The 20201-nt window shown below is 38.2% G+C and overlaps 1 protein-coding gene across 1 annotated transcript; it reads left to right on the forward strand.

Annotated features, from left to right (window-relative positions):
• The first annotated feature begins 17331 nt into the window (after positions 1–17331).
• Positions 17332–19594, forward strand: LOC308696951 (uncharacterized protein). The gene is made up of 3 exons (XM_081375950.1): positions 17332–17585; positions 18312–18346; positions 18640–19594. The coding sequence occupies exons 1-3, from the start codon at positions 17563–17565 to the stop codon at positions 18882–18884; spliced, it is 303 nt and encodes a 100-aa protein (XP_081232076.1). The 5' UTR covers positions 17332–17562; the 3' UTR covers positions 18885–19594.
• Positions 19595–20201: the final 607 nt, after the last annotated feature.

The following is a 20201-nucleotide window of genomic DNA, read 5'->3' on the forward strand; positions in this document are numbered from 1 at the left end:
AAGTCATAAACGATAGACAATCTGAAACGCACTTAAAAGAAATTGCATGCAACACATTGAAATAAACATGACATTTTGAAGTGGAAAAACTGAAACAGTATTTTCTTGGAAAATAAACATACTCCAAGAATCTTTATTTTTTACAAAGTTATTTATTTCGAAAAAACATTTTACAGTGCAGAGTGAGAAACAAAAGAATGAGAAATTGAGAGCCATGATGTACTGTATCTCGCACTGACGAGATTTTCTGTCATTTATGCTACAACGCTTCCCTGCTATTGACAGGTTTTTCTGGCAATCCGTGTTCTTAAAACAATCTCTGAAGAAGATCTGCGTAAACCAGGAGCGGACAGAAGTTGCTTACAAGTAAGTTAATGTGATCACCAAACATTCAGAATATAAATCAAAACTGCATTACATTACCGAGAAAAAATGTTAAACCCACAAAGACGTACAACATAACTTTGGGAGTGTTGAAGTCTTTGACAAAAACACAATTTTCTCAGCTTTTTTTTATTTATTATTTTTTTTTTTTATGAAACTCATCCACATTGAAGTGCTGATAAAAAAGAATGAATGCAAACAGAATACTGGGGCCATGAAAGTTTTATGAATATTATAAGAAATCCTGGAATGGCTGGCAACTTTTTAAGTAAACGCTGGAGGGGAAAGAGTTCATTTTATTTTAAACCATTACAATAAACAACAGCGTAATTAATGTAACAAGTAAGGGTTAATGCCCGACGAGGTGTCCATTATAAGGTATTAATGGACGACGGCGAGGCGTGAACCGTCCTACGCGCAGCGGAGGTATTATTAATACCTGACAATGGACACCTCGAAGGGCATTAACCCGCTTATACCATGGTCACTTACGAAAGAAAGAAATATTTAATCAATTAATAATACTTTAATGTGTTTTAGAGTAAAAATCGTGAGGGTTTTTATTTATTAAGTCGAGCGCACTATTTAATATCTCCCGTATACAGGCGTTGCCAAGCAACGTGGCCACAGCGACCCGACCGCAGCAGTTGATCAGTGAGTTTGAGCCAGCGCAATCATTTAGAACTGTCATCAGGCAAATTGACGGGACGCCTTTCCTAGGTGTACATTATCACTTTTTAACGGACACCCTGCAGCCAATCAGAATCGAGTATTCACCCAGACCATGGTATAACTATTAGTTTACCATCAGGCATGGAGTTGGTCATTGGCTGTAATATACAGTAGCTCTGTTGGAACCTCTTCTGAGTCCCATTGCCAAATTCAAAGGAGCAGTAAGTCCTGGAGACAAACTGGAGATGCCATTTACCCAGACAAAAACACTTTCCAGGGTTACTCCTCTATCTTATAAAGCAGACTGATGTGTTTGCCCTGTGCCAGTGTGATTAACTTTGGGAGGTCTGTATACAGATTGGCCCTGTCTCAGAGCTTCTCTGTATTCCCTTACGTGTTTCCTGATCATTTTCCAATGGGCTCTTTGACAGCCAGCCAGTTCTAATGCCACTGGTGTAATGCACCTTGTCAACTCCAATAAACTCATGTCACCCAGATTTCACTTAAAACGTTTGTCATCCAAGTAATTAAAAAATTACCCTTGATTTTGGAGCAGGTGTGATGCCAGGAAATGGGATTTTGAGATTTTCACTATTAACTAGTTACTTATTAGCATGCATATTACTAACATATTGATTGCTTATTACTTATAAAGCACATGTCAATGCCTTATTCTGCATGACCATATTCTAGATCCCTTAATCCTACACAATCCCTAACTTAACCACTACAACTGTCTTACTTTCTATCAATAAGCAGTAATTAGGAGTTTATTGAGTCAAAACTCAATAGTGTTAATAAGTTAATAGTGAACGTGTTCCCTAATTTAAAATGCTTTTCTTCTCACAAATCCAATTGCTTAAGACCCACCTGCATTCCTTAGCTTTCTTTTTGTATTCAACCTATATTGAATATAATTTAAGTATGATTCATATACAGTGAGGAAAATGCTGTAAGTATTTGAACACCCTGCTATTTTGCAAGTTCTCCCACTTGGAAATCATGGAGGGGTCTGAAATTGTGTCCACTGTAAGAGACATAATCTAAAAAAAAAAATCCATAAATCACAATATATGATTTTTTAACTATTTATTTGTATGATACAGCTGCAAATAAGTATTTGAACACCTGTCTATCAGCTAGAATTCTGACCCTCAAAGACCTGTTAGTCTGCCTTTAACCCTCTGGGGTCTAAGGTGTTTTTGGGGTCCTTGAGATGTTCTGACATGCCCTGACATTTGTGCTTTTTTCAGTTGCTTATAAACATATTAATGGCAAAAAAAATTACACACTATTTAGCACAAACAGGGCTACCATGAAATGTGAGCAACAAGAATGTACATGTCTGCATTTTTGAGAGAATAATGTTTATGCATGGTTATTGAAAAAACTAAAAACTAAAGTTTCTGAAATAAGGCCATAAAACACATTCTAAATATGTGCCAATAAGACTTTTGTCTAAAATATGTCATTGCCTAGTGTTTTTTCTTCAAAATGAAGTGAAAATCACCCTGCCTTATCATTCACATAACACAATACATTGATTTGAATTTTGCAAAGCACTTTCTGTTTGGAAAGGCCATATGTGGAGTGGGCGTCAACGGTCATGCATATGTAGTGGTTCACACCTGAGGAGACAATGGGGCCTGCATACTTAATTAGCCTTTCATTCAGGTGAGTCACTGAGCCACAAGAATGTTTCCACATATTGTGCTTGCAATTTGGCCTATAATATCCAAGGAAAACATGTCTAGTAATTGTGCAGTTAATTCTCATACTGTATTTTCAGTTTTGGAATATTTATCCTCTCCCCAAATTTGTCAATAATAAAACACAATAAAAGTTATTTAAAGAAAAGGCTTATATTTACCTTTTAATAGTTTGTTTACATCTACCTTGTAAATATATATTTTTTATTAAAAAGGTTACAATTACAAAGAAAGTGTAATCTTTCTTTGTAAAAACTAAAGTATACATTTTATCATACATATTTCAAAGTTAAGGATTTGATTGATTATTTGATAACTTTATTTTTGACAAAACATATTATATTTAACATAAGCAAATATTGGCAAACTTATTTGAAAGCTTATTTGAGGTGGCAGATATTTTACATTAAAAATGTATAATCTATCCAAAACTAATCAACGAAATGTTGTCTTTCATATGTCTGTAACATAGGTCTTTCATTTTTATTATAAGAAATATAAATGTTAATTTGCAGTTTAATACGTTGCTTATACAAATACATTTTATTTCAACATATTTTAGTCGATATTTACTGAGTGTAGCAATACAGTTTGCTAAAACCGAAACATTCATACACAAACAGAAACGCCTGACTGTAACGTTGTTTTTATGAAATATTAGGGCATATAAATGTTCATTTTCAGTTTAAAACGTTGCTTATACAAATAGCCTACATTTTATTTCAACATATTTCTGTCGATTTTTAATCAACTCAGTATGGCAATACAGTTTGCTAAAACATCATCATTCATTCACACAGAGACGCAATTTAAATTTAAACTGTCTTTTTGCGAGCTGTGGTAAACAGCGCGCATCTCTGCCGTTCATTCATTCATAAACAGAAACCCGATTCATGTGAGAAGAAAAAAAAAACTTACAGTATTCCAAAGCTCGCTCCTCGATATACCCGCACTTCTGAGGTACTTTTTTCATTATTGTTATTCCTCACAGCGCTACGAGACGGTGTTAAAGTAATGATCTGAATAAACTTGTGTTTCTCGAGCTGATATGGGGGCGTTCACAGGATTGCGCGGATTGCCTCATTCATTTGCGTTTGAATAGCGCGCGCTCTCCGTAGGCGGAGTCACATTACATTTGAATTAGTTGTAATGAGGTCGACTGGAATCGCTCTCTTTTAATACAGATTTCACAAGATGAGAATATTTGTTTTTTATATAAATTACTTCATTTAAAGGGGTCATATAATGGTACATGCACTTTTACAAGTTGATTGTACTGAAATGTGTGTTGGCAGTGCCTGTACACAACCATCATAAAATGATAAAAATCCATCCAGTGGTTTTTTTTTAATCTCCTTATATGTTTGACCCTCTCTGAAATCAAGCCGTTCGACCGTGTGACGTCACACGGTCGGACGCCCCTCCCACGATTGTGATTGACAGCTGCAGCGTTTCAACACAGACCCGCCCTCGCTCGTGAGCGAGCTGTCAATCATAGTCCGCGCGTCATTGTTGATACCAGCGGCGGTTTCTTCATTAGGGCGATCGGGCGACGCACCACTAAAGTGTGAAAGGGACTTTTTCAATCACTATCTCATTCAACCACAGAGTTACGCTAGCAGTCACTCACTGTTGTTCTGCCTCTGGATATAGTCCAATCAGCGCTGAGTCACGTTCTGTGGAGTACCGCCTCTTTTTGGCCGATTTCACTCTGGCTGAGAATCGCCCAGAGTCTTCCCATAGACTTACATTCAAAGATTTTTTTTTTGAACTGCAGGCACTGCAATGCATTCTCTATGGGTTCCGGGAGGGCTCGCACTAACGTGCTTTCGTCATCATACGTAACCTTAACTTGTGCAGCGATTGGTGGAAACAAATGTACCTCTAATAGTATTTAGCCATAAGCTGAAGTGACATCCAATAATTTCCTCAGTGCATAACTTACATTTCACGGACATATTCTCCATCTGTAAATGTTAGCAAGTCCAGTTTGCTGTCATGAGTGGGCGAGCTTTCTGCAAGCTATACTTCCGTGAACGAGCGCCCCCGCGTGCATGCGCGCCGAACAGACGGAGCGCAATGAATAGGAGCGCAATTATTCTGACTAAAATATACATTAGCACTAAATTATAAATATATTTAGCTAAAACATTTGTTGTTGAATATTTGTTGTTGTTGGTGAACATAAATGTGCTAGAGAATTTCAAACCTACATGTGTATTTTTATATTAGCTTTTTTTTCTTCTTTTTTTTTGGTTTAGTAAATTTAACTACTTCTTTAAAAAGCATTATTTTGTTTTTAGATTGTAATGTTGCAATGTTAGAATGTAATGTGATTTGACCCCTTTATGGATAGACTGCAGATAGACAGCAACACTATGTTTGTTTTTATAACCTTCAATGTGAACATTGTTTGTAGGACAATATGGATCAGGATATTATTATTTTTTTTTTAAATTAAATACAGGTTTTTTTTTATTCAAATAGAAAAATAATAATTAAATACTCAGATTATACCATACATCGCCATTTAGCCCAAAAATTCAGATTTATTTGGCAATTGGCTACCCTACCGGCTGAAGTTTTAGCTAAACTTTAGGCTAATGATAGCTACATTATTATCACTGTTAAATTGTTATTTAACAATAAGCCTACATTCAGTCCTGAATTAAAAATTCAGTTTGTTGTGCCCCCCCCAAAAATTTTAGCACCAGCCGCCACTGGTTGATACCCTCACTGGAGCGCTGTCTATGAGCAGAATGGCGTCTGCGATTGTTCTTCGGTGTAACAAGGAACACAGCAGTCATTTTGATGTTCCTAAATCCGAACAGTTGAAGATGCAGTGGCTGAGTTTTGTTTTTGAAGGGATATGCCCAAAGGATTGACGCGGGGATTCCCTCACGGGGATTCCCCACGATCGTCTTCGCTTTCCTGTTTGCTGAATCATTTCACACCAGACAGCTTTACAAACGAGAAAAAACGGATCGGTACCAACGTGTTCCTGCTGAACCTCCAGAAGTGAGTGTGATGTTTTATTAACCTTTATATCAATATTTATATTAATCTTTGCAAATTTGCAAACCTTGCTGCACGCTTCATAGTCAAGTCCCAAAATAGATAAATAGCCCTGGATAAGATGCAGTAGGCATTTTTGAGGAAAAGTACTTCAAGTGTTGTTTCTATATGATTTTTAGGTGCTGAATCCATTTCTGCCGTATAACAAGTTGTAAACATCACTGTTTTGGCATAAACAATAAAAACAAAATGGCTGCCAAAATTAACTGCAAAAATGTATTGCAGTTTAAACATTAAACATTAGAACTAAACTATGCATTCTCAGAATATTTAAACATGTAAACAATGAAAAAACAACATTAACAGTTTTTAATGGCTGCTGGAATTATGCCAAGGTACCAAGGTACACTGGGAAGCATATATCAGTGGAAATATGCAGTTATGCCCAGCCCGAAGGGGGGGACTTGGAATACACATGACCCCAGGGGGCTGCATATTGAGAATCACTGGGGTGTCCAGCCGCAGGTGGAATATTTCAAACCCAGGGGTGGCAAGGTGGCTTGCCAAGGGAAAGACACATGCTCAGAGAGGCTTAACAGTGGAGGTCGCACAGAGGCCATGTTAGGTGTCGCCCAGCCTGCAGCTCTACAGATGTCTGTTAGCGAGGTGCCATGCGCTAGAGCCCAAGAGGATGCCACACTCCGGGTGGAGTGGACCATCACACCAAAGGGGCATGGTCGACCATGCTGCTGGTAAGCCAAAGCAATGGCATCCACTATCCAGTGAGACAACCTTTGTTTGGAGAGAGCCTTTCCCTTCAGCTTCCCACCATGACAGACAAAGAGCTGGTCTGAAGTCCTGAAACACTGCTTTCTGTCTACGTAAGCACGGAGGGTGCGTACTGGGCAGAGCAGTGCCAAGGCTGGGTCTGCGTCCTCCAAGGGCAGCGCTTGCAGGTTCACCACCTGATCTCGAAAGGGTGTGGTGGGAACCTTGGGCACATATCCAGGCCAGGGTCTCAGGATCACGTGAGAGTTAACCGGTCCAAATTCCAGGCACGCTCTGTCAACCGAAAATGCCTGCAGGTCCCCTACCCTCTTGATGGAGGCCAATGCAACCAGGAGCGCTGTCTTCATTGACAGGAACTTAAGCTCCACTGATTGCAGAGGCTCAAAGGGAGCACTCTGAAGGGTAGTTAGAACCACTGAGAGGTCCTAAGAGGGAACGAGAGGAGGGCGAGGAGGATTCAGTCTCCTCGCTCCCCTCAGGAACCTGGTGATCAGGTCGTGCTTTCCTAGAGACTTACCATCAACTGCGTCGTGATGTGCGGCAATGGCGGCACTATACACTTTCAGGGTGGAGGGAGACAGCGTTCGCTCCAACCCTTCTTGCAGGAAGGAAAGCACGACACTGATCGGGCATTTCGTGGGTTCTTGAAGTTTAGAAGAACACCAGTTCACGAAGAGGTTCCACTTCAACGCATAGAGATGTCTCGTGGACGATGCTCTAGCGGAAGTGATGGTAGCCACCACCGCAGGTGGTAGGGTACTCAAACCTGCCTCGTCCCGTCCAGGAGCCACACGTGGAGTTTTCAAAGATCGGGACGAGGGTGCCATAAGGTGAGCAGGTCCTTCCTCAGGGGATTTGGCCAGGGAGGTGCTGTCGCGAGGAGTACTAGTTCTGGGAACCAGGTGCAGTTGTGCCAATACGGGGCAACCAAAATTACCTGCTCCTCGTCCTCCCTGATCTTGCGCAAAGTCTGCGCAAGAAGGCTCACTGGGGGAAACGCATACTTGCAGAGGCCCCGCGGCCAGCTGTGCACCAGTGCATCCGTGCCGAGCGTGTCCTTGGTCAGAGAATGACTCCATATGAGGAGGTGGCGGGCAAGTTGCGACATACAGCGGGAGCACAGACCACCTTGTCGGTTGATGTACGCTACTGTCGTGGTATTGTCTGATCGGACTAATACGTGCTGACCCGTGAGCAACGCACAGAAGCGGTGCAGGGCGAGACGTACGGCCTGCAACTCAAGGCAATTGACATGCCAAAGGCGCTGGGAAAACTGAGGTTCGTCCACGGGGTGAAGGTCTGACGGCAGGTCGAAGTCACTGGGACTCGGAGCGTGCCGTGTTGCCATGCCCTCGCTCGTAAGCTGCGCACACATGGCGACCGAGTCAATTTCCATACCATGCACGGAGCAGAGTTTGCTCTTCTCCCAGTCGACCCGAAGGCCCAGACAAGCTAGGTGCCGGAGCACTAGGTCCCTGTGTTCACAAACCTTGTCTCGAGAGTGAGCTAGGATCAGCCAGTCGTCGAGAGGAACAAGGGCTGCTTCGACAACCCTCGTGAAGACGCGAGGAGACAGGGCTAGCCCGAAAGGGAGAACTGCGTACTGGTATGCCTGCCCCTCAAATTATATATTTATATATATATATATATATATATATATTTAATATATATATATATATATATATATATATATATATATATATATATATATATATATATATACATACTGGTATGCCTCATTTGCATATGTAAACATGACATTTTAGAAAACTTGTAATACAAAAAATGTCTGTCTCTATGTAAGTGAAAAACTGGAAAGGTTTTATGGTGATATCTATAACTTAAAAAATTTACCCTATCCACCTGTAGTGTTTCGGCTGTGAATAATGCACCTATTGTTTCGATAACAATTACAAGAAAATGGGACCCTTATTTCAATGTTATACGGTGGATCCTTATTCAGGAGACATTGAACTTTCTAAAAATGTGGTATAACAACTTTTCCTCAAAAATGCCTACAGGGTTACACAATCTTGAAGATTCGGACCTGACTATCATGATGAATGCATCTAAGGTTTACACTCAGGTACATTACGCATGTTTTCTATGTACGACGTTCTCAATATAATTCATAATCCCACGTTTATAATGAACAACGCGTGGTTATTGTGTTAGAAACGGTGTACGCACAGAACAGAGGGGCGGGGTGAGCAAAGCTCATTATCATTTAAAGACACATGCACTGAAACGGCGTGCTGAAAACAGAGCTGTTTTTGACCAGGTGAAATTAGTGTTTTCTTACAATACTAATGAGAATTTTTAATTAAAGTATATTACAAACTTTTAATTTAGACCCTAAAGAATCATATTAGCTTGTACAAAAATGGCATTATATGACCCCTTTAAGAGAAGAGAATTCAAGCTTCATGCCTGTATGTCTGTTTGCCTGTTTGACTGAGTATTCGCTGAGTTATTGTTCATTTTCGGACGCGTTTCAGAATGGACTACACTGACAGATAGAAGGCAGAACTCGCATCACGTTTATTTTTCTTTATTTGGCAAAAAGCACAACACTTTGTTTTTATTGTGAGTATACACAAAAATAATACACATTTAACAGAATCGATTGATGTATGAAACTTGCTTGTAAAAAAAGCGAGCTGGCATCGACGGCGATACCGTCGACCTCAGGGGGTTAAAATGTCCACCTCCACTCCATTTATTATCCTAAATTAGATGCACCTGTTTGAGGTCGTTAGCTGCATAAAGACACCTGTCCACCCCATACAATCAGTAAGAATCCAACTACTAACATGGCCAAGACCAAAGAGCTGTCCAAAGACACTAGAGACAAAATTGTACACCTCCACAAGGCTGGAAAGGGCTACGGGGAAATTGCCAAGCAGCTTGGTGAAAAAAGGTCCACTGTTGGAGCAATCATTAGAAAATGGAAGAAGCTAAACATGACTGTCAATCTCCCTCGGACTGGGGCTCCATGCAAGATCTCACCTCGTGGGGTCTCAATGATCCTAAGAAAGGTGAGAAATCAGCCCAGAACTACACGGGAGGAGCTGGTCAATGACCTGAAAAGAGCTGGGACCACCGTTTCCAAGGTTACTGTTGGTAATACACTAAGACGTCATGGTTTGAAATCATGCATGGCACGGAAGGTTCCCCTGCTTAAACCAGCACATGTCAAGGCCCGTCTTAAGTTTGCCAATGACCATTTGGATGATCCAGATGAGTCATGGGAGAAAGTCATGTGGTCAGATGAGACCAAAATAGAACTTTTTGATCATAATTCCACTAAACGTGTTTGGAGGAAGAAGAATGATGAGTACCATCCCAAGAACACCATCCCTACTGTGAAGCATGGGGGTGGTAGCATCATGCTTTGGGGGTGTTTTTCTGCGCATGGGACAGGGTGACTGCACTGTATTAAGGAGAGGATGACCAGGGCCATGTATTGCGAGATTTTGGGGAACAACCTCCTTCCCTCAGTTAAAGCATTGAAGATGGGTCGAGCCTGGGTCTTCCAACATGACAATGACCCGAAGCACACAGCCAGGATAACCAAGGAGTGGCTCTGTAAGAAGCATATCAAGGTTCTGGCGTGGCCTAGCCAGTCTCCAGACCTAAACCCAATAGAGAATCTTTGGAGGGAGCTCAAACTCCGTGTTTCTCAGCGACAGCCCAGAAACCTGACTGATCTAGAGAAGATCTGTGTGGAGGAGTGGGCCAAAATCCCTCCTGCAGTGTGTGCAAACCTGGTGAAAAACTACAGGAAACGTTTGACCTCTGTAATTGCAAACAAAGGCTACTGTACCAAATATTAACATTGATTTTCTCAGGTGTTCAAATACTTATTTGCAGCTGTATCATACAAATAAATAGTTAAAAAATCATACATTGTGATTTCTGGATTTTTTTTTTTTAGATTATGTCTCTCACAGTGGACATGCACCTACGATGACAATTTCAGACCCCTCCATGATTTCTAAGTGGGAGAACTTGCAAAATAGCAGGGTGTTCAAATATTTTTCTCACTGTATATATATATTAGAATAAAGACAAATAATTAAAATCCCGGTCTTTCAGTGTAATTAAACAAAAAAATCTGCATATTTCACAAAAAGATATTCGCCCCCAAAAAAAAAAAAAGTGAATACAAAAAAATAAAATAAGAATGACATTTTATATACCGGTAACTGCAAATGCTTCAATGTGGGCAAAACCGTTTTAGTGCTAATTACTGCTTTTTTAAACATAATCCTCCACGCTACACTGTAAGAAAATAAATGGGGTAATTCATAACTGCACTGACTTCGACACAGTAGTTATTCCTCTGAAAGAAGGCTGTCTTTAGTCTTTCTCCTGCTCCTCCCCAGAGAGGACACGCCGGAAACCCGGTTGCAGCATGAACGTGACGGCCTCTAGTACATTTTCCAAGGTGAGGGAAGAAAAGTCTGGCTATCCAGGGGCTCCTGCACTTGAGCTGAGTTAAATGCAAAGCAGCAAGCTTAATTAGAAATATTACAGTAGGGGCCACAAAGAGCCTGCCAGGGCCACGGGGTCATCCAGCAGCGCTGAGCAATGCAAACCCATGATTAATGAAAGGCAGAAAGTGATGACAGCACACGTTTCTTTGGTGTGGGATGGAGGGAGTGGCAAATCACAACTTTAAAAGAGACGGCCTCAGAAAATTGATTACAGAGAATAAATGATCGAGAAGCTTTTAAAGGTTGACTTGTATACAAGGGATGCACCAATTTTAAAATTGTGGCCGGTATCAATAAGAAGATTACTATTTTCATGTTATGGCCAATAATTAATAAATGGCTGATATTCAAATTCTAAAACACTATTTTGGCTATATTCACACTGTCAGCTCTTAAGATTGATAGCCACATTTACTTACAGGTGTGAGTCTAAAAATGTCCCGTTCAAACAGCAGCTTACGAATACTGTCTGTATGAATATGCATCAGGAGTCAAGGTCGTATTCTCTTACCAGTAACCATAGCGACAGTGACCAAAGTAATATCAAAGATGGCAAGATCACTTTGTTTTGACACGACAAGAGTCCAGTCGAGCCACGAGTTCATTCGTCAAATCTTGATTAAACGACAGCAGAGTTTATATCAGAGTGTAGAGCGGAGCATTTGAGTCTTGCGTAAAACACAGAACTGACTGAAGCAGCTCCGGTGGAGAACAGTGACTGGATCTAAAACCTTCAGATGACACACAGCTCATATCTCCATCGCTGTAAGTACCCGAAACCACACATGAAAACCTGTAACGCACAACAGACCACATCACAGATTTCCATTGTGTTTTGGATCGGGCCCAGAGAACCCAGCACCATATATAGATTATAACAGAGATTCAAGTGGCATTCCTTGATGCAGCAGCATATTGTTAAGTGACAACGGTTTTCCAAAGTATTCTTGAGTACATGTGGCTGTATTTAACAGAGTAGTCTGACGGTTTCTCGTGCAATGCCATCCTAGGGCTCGAAGGTCACACACATTCAACAGAGGTTTCCTGTCTTGCCCTACATGTCCTGAGATTTTACTGAATACCCTGAATATTTTCACAATGTTATGTATGGTAGAAGTTTGAAGACCTAAATTAGTTGCAATCTTGCATTTAAAAATATGATTTTTGTGACAATTCTTTCATGATATTTTGCCCAAAGTGGTGAGTCATCATGACCCATCTTTGCTTGCAAAGACTGAGAAGCTCCTTTAATTAACACCCAAACGTGATACCCTCACCTAATACCAGTTCACCTACTTATTGCGAACCGTTGAATAGAGTTTAACTCGGATATATTGTAGTCTTTTCACTTTTATTTTGCCTCTGTCCCAACTTTTTGGAGTGTGTTGCAGCCATCAAAATCAATGTATGCATTTACAAAATACATTTAAGTTGGTCAATGAAAACGTTGAAAATGTTCAGTTAAATGAAGATTAAAGAGAATTAACAAATCACAGATTGTTCACTTGATTATTGTATTTTGCAAAATGTCCCAACTTTTCTGGATTTGGGGTTGTAAGATCTGGCAAAAATGATTATTAGCATTTTTAAAGATTAACTTTAAGTCATTATTAGATTATAAACATAGGGGAAATTAAATATTCAAGTAAATGTACAATTAAATATCCAATATTGACCAATAGTGATAACATTACTAATATTACTAATTACAATAATAATAATAATTAATAAAACTATTAATAAATATTATAAAGTATTACAATTAGCTGTAATATAACAAATACGGTACTGAAACACTGTGCATCCCTATAATTTTCCCTAAAACTTTAGTCTAAAGAGGATGGAAGTTGGCCATAGACCAAATGCTAGAGTCCAGGCAAACGATAGAAAGCTACATAATCACATTTGAAACGAACTGCTCAGTGCTCTGTTTCATCGACTGTTGTCATGCCAATTGTGTTATTACAACAATGTTATATAAATTACACTGACAGTTTATGTCAATTTGTTCCATTGCTAGTTTGATACCCACATCAATCCAACTCAATGTAAATCCATCCTCTTCTTCCTGTATATCACACAAAGATATCATAAGACATCATAAGACTCCATACGACTTGAGTTATGAGTATGTGTCATATGGACTACATAACCCTTGGTTAACTTCACTTTCACTTTCCGTCTTGACTGTTTCAGATTTCCAAGTTCACTTTGATGTCTCCTCTCTTCCTTCCACATCCACTTTTAACCAAGGCTGAGGTGTGCAGTGCCACAGAGAGGTTGACCAAACATCCAGCCAAGCCGTCAGCGCTTCACACAGCTACTGATCTGCTCTCCACGGAAAAAAACAGTACTGGAAGATTGAGTTGGACAGAGTTCACAGGGGTAGCTTGGGCAAAGAACAGACGAGCTATCAGAAGACACTGGTGCTACCTGGCCTCCCGATGAACGTTCTCCAGAGATGGAGAGTGCCTCAAGAAAGATGACATTTCTATTCTTTATATAACCTGAAAGACTCTCTCAGATCTGTCTTTCCAGTGTGAAGTTATTCACATATTGAGTTAATGACACAATGTCATTACAGATGACACTCTATCGGCCTGTTTGGGATCAGATTGGAGTGTCTCGTGTGCATTTGACCTCTCTCCACAGCCCTCGTCCCATCTCTCACACTTAAAATGTTCAGTATGGGAGCCCTCATACATATGGATGCCTTCTCAACGTCAGTCTCAAAGCGTAATTTACTATAAGTTCTACAAGCATTTTCATTAGTTGTTTTTTTTTTTTTTTTTTTTTTTTTTTGCTTAAATATTTGCTTCTTAACAAGTTTACAGATTTTTGAATTGAAATGCTGAAGCTAATCTGTGGAATGTGACCAATGATTGTCTATGCGTACATTGACATCTAAAAAAAACATGTCCGCCATCACCCAATGAAAAACTTTAAATCCATTTTTTTCCTATGGTAAATTTCCTGTATTGGCTGTAAATGGCCATTTCCATCTATGATTGAGATGGTAACAGGCTTGCTAAATAAAACATAATATATTTTTACACGTGCTTAAAGGCCTTAAACCGCTTAAACCCATATAATTGCTGCTTGCAGCCATATTTATTATTATTATTACATATTTTAGTATTCAAAGTAGTTTAACTATCATCAATAATAATAAATGTATTATACATATTAAAATATATATATTATTATATTAAATTGAATGACTTTGGACTTGCATGACTTTGTAAACATCATGCATCATGTTTAATTTTGGGCAACCGGTTATAAGAGGGATTCACAGAACCGACACAAAAACCAGAGCCAAGGGTGATCTCTGGTTCATACAAAAGCATAACATTGTTTTGGATATGGCATGTTTTAGTCCATCTCTGATCGTATGACCCATGTAAAGGACTCCCTGAAGACCCCCGATTTAAAAACGTGTGTAAAAGTCATGCAAAGGCCGACAGAGAATGTGAAAGTGCTTAATAAATGAGGTAGGAAGATCGAGCATGTCCTGTGCTTGTTCCTTGGGTAATTGTCTGAAGTATTTGACAAGCTGCATTTCTCTCTCAAATTACTTTTATGCCTGACTGAGTTCCGTCTCACCGGTGTCTTTTTGTGTAAAGTGAACAACGTGCTGAATCTAGTCCTCTGCTCCGCTCAATCACTAGCCCCAAGAATTCATCAATAAGAACGGATATTATCATCATTTGGAATAAAAAACATTATTATGACAGCAATCCGAGCATGGCGGACATCTGCGGAGGGGTGACTGATACGACTATACACTATATTGGCTCAAAAAGGCTTGTTTTAAATGATGTGAAGTGCATCTTCTTAAAATTCAAGGAGACAAGGAAACAAACAAAACCTTGACATTTATACAGATTCTGACTGTTTGAAACACGCTCGGGTTGACATGAGCACATCTGTGGGAAAGAAAAAGTCAGCCTAATGGCTTCAGTAAAAGCTACATTAATAGAATTATGCAGCAGAAGCCTGTTATGCTGCTTACTGCATTTACAAAAAAAAAAAAAAAAAAAAAAAAAAAAACCTGTCTTAATCTTTAATGTACTTTTATGTACTTTAACTGTTAATGAGGCCTTTTAAGAGTATTTTGGCTTAATATGCTCAGTTTAGCACTTAGACGCAATTATCTGGGCTTTTTTGTGTCTAACATCTAAGTGTGGATTTTATAATGCGCACCTGATAAGGGGAAGCAATTTTCTGTGAATTCAAAAAATAAATAAATAAAGCGCGATACACTACAGCGACTATTCAATAATAACAAAGGCCAGGAAAGAGAAAGAAAGAAAGAAAATAAAGAAAGAAAGAAAGAAAGAAAGAAAGAAAGAAAGAAAGAAAGAAAGAAAGAAAGAAAGAAAGAAAGAAAGAAAGAAAGAAAGAAAGAAAGAAAGAAAGAAAGAAAGAACTATTCACTTGCTGTTTGTCTTTAAATGGATGGAAAGGTTTCTCCTCCACAAATCACACAAGAAGATTAAATAAAGCCCTAGTCAAAATTTGGAAACAATCAATAAGTTAATTTTAACTGAATTAAGTAACAGCAGGGTAGAGAACAGCTTCTCATTTTCTTAAGTATTGATTGTAATTGGTTGATCTCAACAGGTCTGAAACACTTCACTGCTGGAGGTTCATCACTGCACAGCCATAACAAAGATTTCTTTTCTTGAATGAATTAAAACAAACATGATAATAATGCCAGCTTGCCTACTGGTTAAAAGCGTAGTATAGTTTCAGATACAGTTTTTTCCTTGCTTGGAAAATGGTTACAGAAATCATAATCTTGCTCCTCCACTTAACCCCAGCATGCTCCAGGGGGACTGTCTCTGCAATTAGCACTCTCTTAATCAGTTTGAATGAAAGCCATTTTCTAAATAATAAATAATTAAGCGAAGCAACAGGGATGCTTGGAGCAATCGCAAATTCGTCAGTCTAATCTCTCTAATGAAATCACAGTGCGTAAACATGTTTGATTTGGAGTTACATTGGTGCTATTAGCAGTTATTTTTTTATTAATTGATTTATAATAAAATGAATATTATTTCAGCATACACTTATTAGATCAAATCTGATTAATACTAATATTCAACAATAGTACTGATCTGCCTACATGGACACCATTATATGAGAGCTGAACTGAGCTGGATGATGACATCACTGTTTTCTCCAGAGAGGGTGTATAGATAAATGAACTCAACTTTTTTACAACAGAAATAATCCAACATTGAACTTAAGCTGGACTATGGAACTATTTTCTTCTCTGCTGTACAGCCTAAGCAAACTTTGTTGCATTATTTTCCTGTTATCTGCTTTGAAACAATCTGTTATAAAAGTGTTATATAAATAAAGGTGACTTGACTTGATCCTGCACCATCAACATGTCGCTTATTTGGAATTCTCTGAGTTTCTTTGGATAATTATCAAATGTATGAATGGGGCAAAAATATAGAGATGCTTAATCTGCAATATGTTTCATTTTATTTATATTTAATAACAGAAATAGAATTATATTTATATTGTTCTGTTACATAACCATTTTTAAAGGGTACACTGTAAAAAAAAAGTGTAATTTTACAGGTAATTGTCTGTATTTTTTACAGAATTTTACCGTTTTGTCATTATACAGCAAATATCTGTAAAATAAAAGGCATTTGCTGTAATTTAAAGGTCCATTGTTAAATTTACAGGTAATTGCTTGTATTTTGGTTTTACAGCAATTTTACGTTTTTTAAAAGGAACTTGTCTGTATTTTTACAGAGTTATGTGTAATTTTACAGAAATTATTAAGTAATATTTTACAGATTTTTTCTGTGAAATTAGAAAACAAAGAAAAGAAGGTATAACTGCGAAATCTGCATCTATTCAATATGTTTTCCTTACAGATTATTAAGCATGTGGAGGTTAAAGTGAGTTTTTTTTTAAGGTTAAATAAAAGTATTTGTACCATAGACTGTGATTTGTACATACAGTACCCTACATAGGCTACAGTAGGCCTGAATTATTTTTTATTTCACATTTTATTTTATACTCATTTTGATCATTATTTCATTGTCTTATTCTCCCATAATTTCATGTATATTTTATGAATATTTTTTCAAATCTCCGTTGCTTCACATTTAGGGCTTTGTGTGTGTGTGTGTGTGTGTGTGTGTGTGTGTGTGTGTGTGTGTGTGTGTGTGTGTGTGTGTTGAGTGCGCGCGCGCGATGACGCAGATTCAAATTCATTTCCGCTGTTTACTCCCGCCCTCAACGGTTAGCGTTAGCTGATCAGTCGAGTTTGGGCAAGCGGGAGATTTGAATTCAGTCTAGCTACTCTCTTGAAGTGGATTGTGAGATCAACAGTGGTTCAAAGCAATCGTATTCGTCAAGAGGCGAGCAACCGTGAGCAGGAGCTGTTTTCAGTCAGTTCGTTTGGATTCTTCGGAAATAACGCCCTTTTCAGTGAGCCTTGTTCGTCACAGCGAGCGGACATCATGCCAACGGATCACCGGCTGAGGTAAGAGTCTCATTATACTAAGTTACATGTGAACGATATTTTATATTACATTTGTGTTAAGTTTATAGTTTTCAAGCTAACGTTAGCATTCTTAAATGATGTTCAGTTAACTGGCGAGAGCTGGAGGGCAAAACACTGAAAATGTAGCATGCGTCTTTACATTTTCCATCTGTTTTAAGAAAGATCAGTTGAACCCACACCTCAAAAGACCTAAAGCGAGCTTTCGTAGACATGTTATACATATCTGTTTACAAGTCCGTTTAATTGTATATAAAATATTCGTTAATACGCGATAGTTGACTAGAATATGAACACAACATGATAAATTGCATATTCTGGCTCACGCTGCATCTGCTTGCTAACACGTAACGTTAGCTATAGAATGCATACATGTGCATATATTAGGCTTATAAAATAAAAGTTGATAGAATGTTTGTGTTCTGATGAAGAAATGAACTTATCTACATTTTGGATGCTTCATAGGATACTTTTGATCATTGGTTATGAAAATTGCATTGATCCAGATGAACAGACAGTTACACCCCTAACTTAGGTGTCTCAGCTCAAAACATCACTGTTAGCCTTTCCTGCTCAGCTTCCAGATCATAGTCGTTTGAGGTTTTGCATTGTCCCAGTGGAACATATTCTTCTGACATGTGTAAATGTAATACTGAGTTGTTAAAACAATTTTTTTTTTTTTTTTTTTTTTTTTTTTTGTGATTTCAGGTCAAGTGGAAAGCAGAATGATCATGGCAAACAAGGTATGGGAAGAAGTAATTTAAAATATTGTAATGGCTGAGTCCTCTGATTGCACTAAAAGTGGCAGAACATTTAATTTGTTTTATACTGTATTTTCCCATGTGAATATTCATTTGATCCTTGTGAGGCCACTGTAGCTGCACAAGGTTTGGTTTTAATACAGTAAGACCACGATTGTGTTAGATTCCACCCATCTATTTATTTATTTATTTTTTGTATTGTAACTAGGCTCTGTAATTTAGAAACATGACTTTTCCTATCACTTAATGACACATATCTTTACCTTTAATTCCAGCCAGAGGATCTGACGGTTGCTGCAGCATCTCAGCCTACCTGATGGAAAATTCTTGCAGGATGAATGACCTTCACCTTCAACTCAACCTTGCCAAGACAGAACTGCTTATGGTTTCAGCCAAACCATCCTTGCTGTGTGATCCTGCTGATTTGCCTTATACAACATCAGAAAGATCCGGCCCTTCCTATCGGAGCCACACAACTCCTTGTCTAAGCTCTTGTTCTATCCAGACTGGACTATTGTAATGCTCTCCTGGCAGCTCTTCCAGCATCAGTCAAACCTCTGCAACTGATCCAGATGCTGCAGCAAGACCTAAACTCACTGCTTCAGATCTATGTGTCTCCAGAAGCTTGTGTTCTGCAAGTGAACGGCGCCTTGTGGTGCCATCATCCCAAAGAGACACAAAATCACTTTCACTGACCTTTCCCTGGACTGTTCCCTGCTGGTGGGATGACCTGCCCAACTCAACACATTTTCAAGAAACTGCTAAAGATCCATCTTTTCATAAACACTTGACCCAATAATACTAAATCTTTGTTTTAATAATAATTAAAAAAAAATTGTGCACTGTGCTACACTAACTGGGACTTGTCACTGCACTTGTTGCTTCTATTGTTCTCTTAATTTTAAGTCACTTTGGATAAAATGTAATTGTAAATGTTTGAAATAAGTTATATTAGAGTATAAACGCATACAGCAATTGTCTTTTAATGTGGATATTTTTACATGTTCTAAATGATATAGGCCTACTAAGCCTGTATTTCCTATCATTCACGTATCTTGATGTTCAGTGTTTGTTTAATGAGTAATACTGTAAATGTGCAGGTATTCCGTACTTGTATGTTTAGTTAATTTAACAGAAATTGAATGTACATTTGCTATTATTAAGTACTGAATTAGAGATTGGTCAAAGTTGTGAAACTGGATCTGCAAAAAATTAAAACTGTAAATATACAAACTTTGTATTTGAATTTATGTACTTATTACATTTTTATACATAACTTCATAGTTATTTTACACAGAAAAACTATATATTAAAAGATAATTACTGTAGATAGACAGAGCATTATTATAAAATAACTTTATAAAACCCTAAATTTACAGTTTAACCTTAAAGTTAAATGTTCTTTTTATGAAATTTGACATAATTTATCTGTTTTTCCACGGTTTAATAAGCCATTATTAACAGTAATGTACTGTAATTTAATTATTTTTGACTGTAAAGTCAATTCTGTATTTTTACGGTTTTTGCCTGTAATTTTGTGAAATGGTTATTTGCTGTAATTTAACAGAACCCGTCTGGAAACTTTGCTGCCAGAGATTTACCGTTTTTTTTACGGGATTTTTTTTTACAGTGTAGTTCACCCAAAAAAATTAAATTCTGTCATTACTCACCCTCATGTCGTTCCAAACCCGTAAGACTTTTATTCATCTTCGGAACACAATTGAAGATCTTTTCAATGAAATCTGAGAGCTTTTTATCTCTCCATTGACAGCTTACACAACTACCACTTTCAAGCCCCAGAAAGGTAGTAAAGACTTCATTAAAGTAATCCATGTGA

Source organism: Scardinius erythrophthalmus (assembly GCF_964197995.2).
Source record: "Scardinius erythrophthalmus genome assembly, chromosome: 10".
Taxonomy (NCBI): domain Eukaryota; kingdom Metazoa; phylum Chordata; class Actinopteri; order Cypriniformes; family Leuciscidae; genus Scardinius; species Scardinius erythrophthalmus.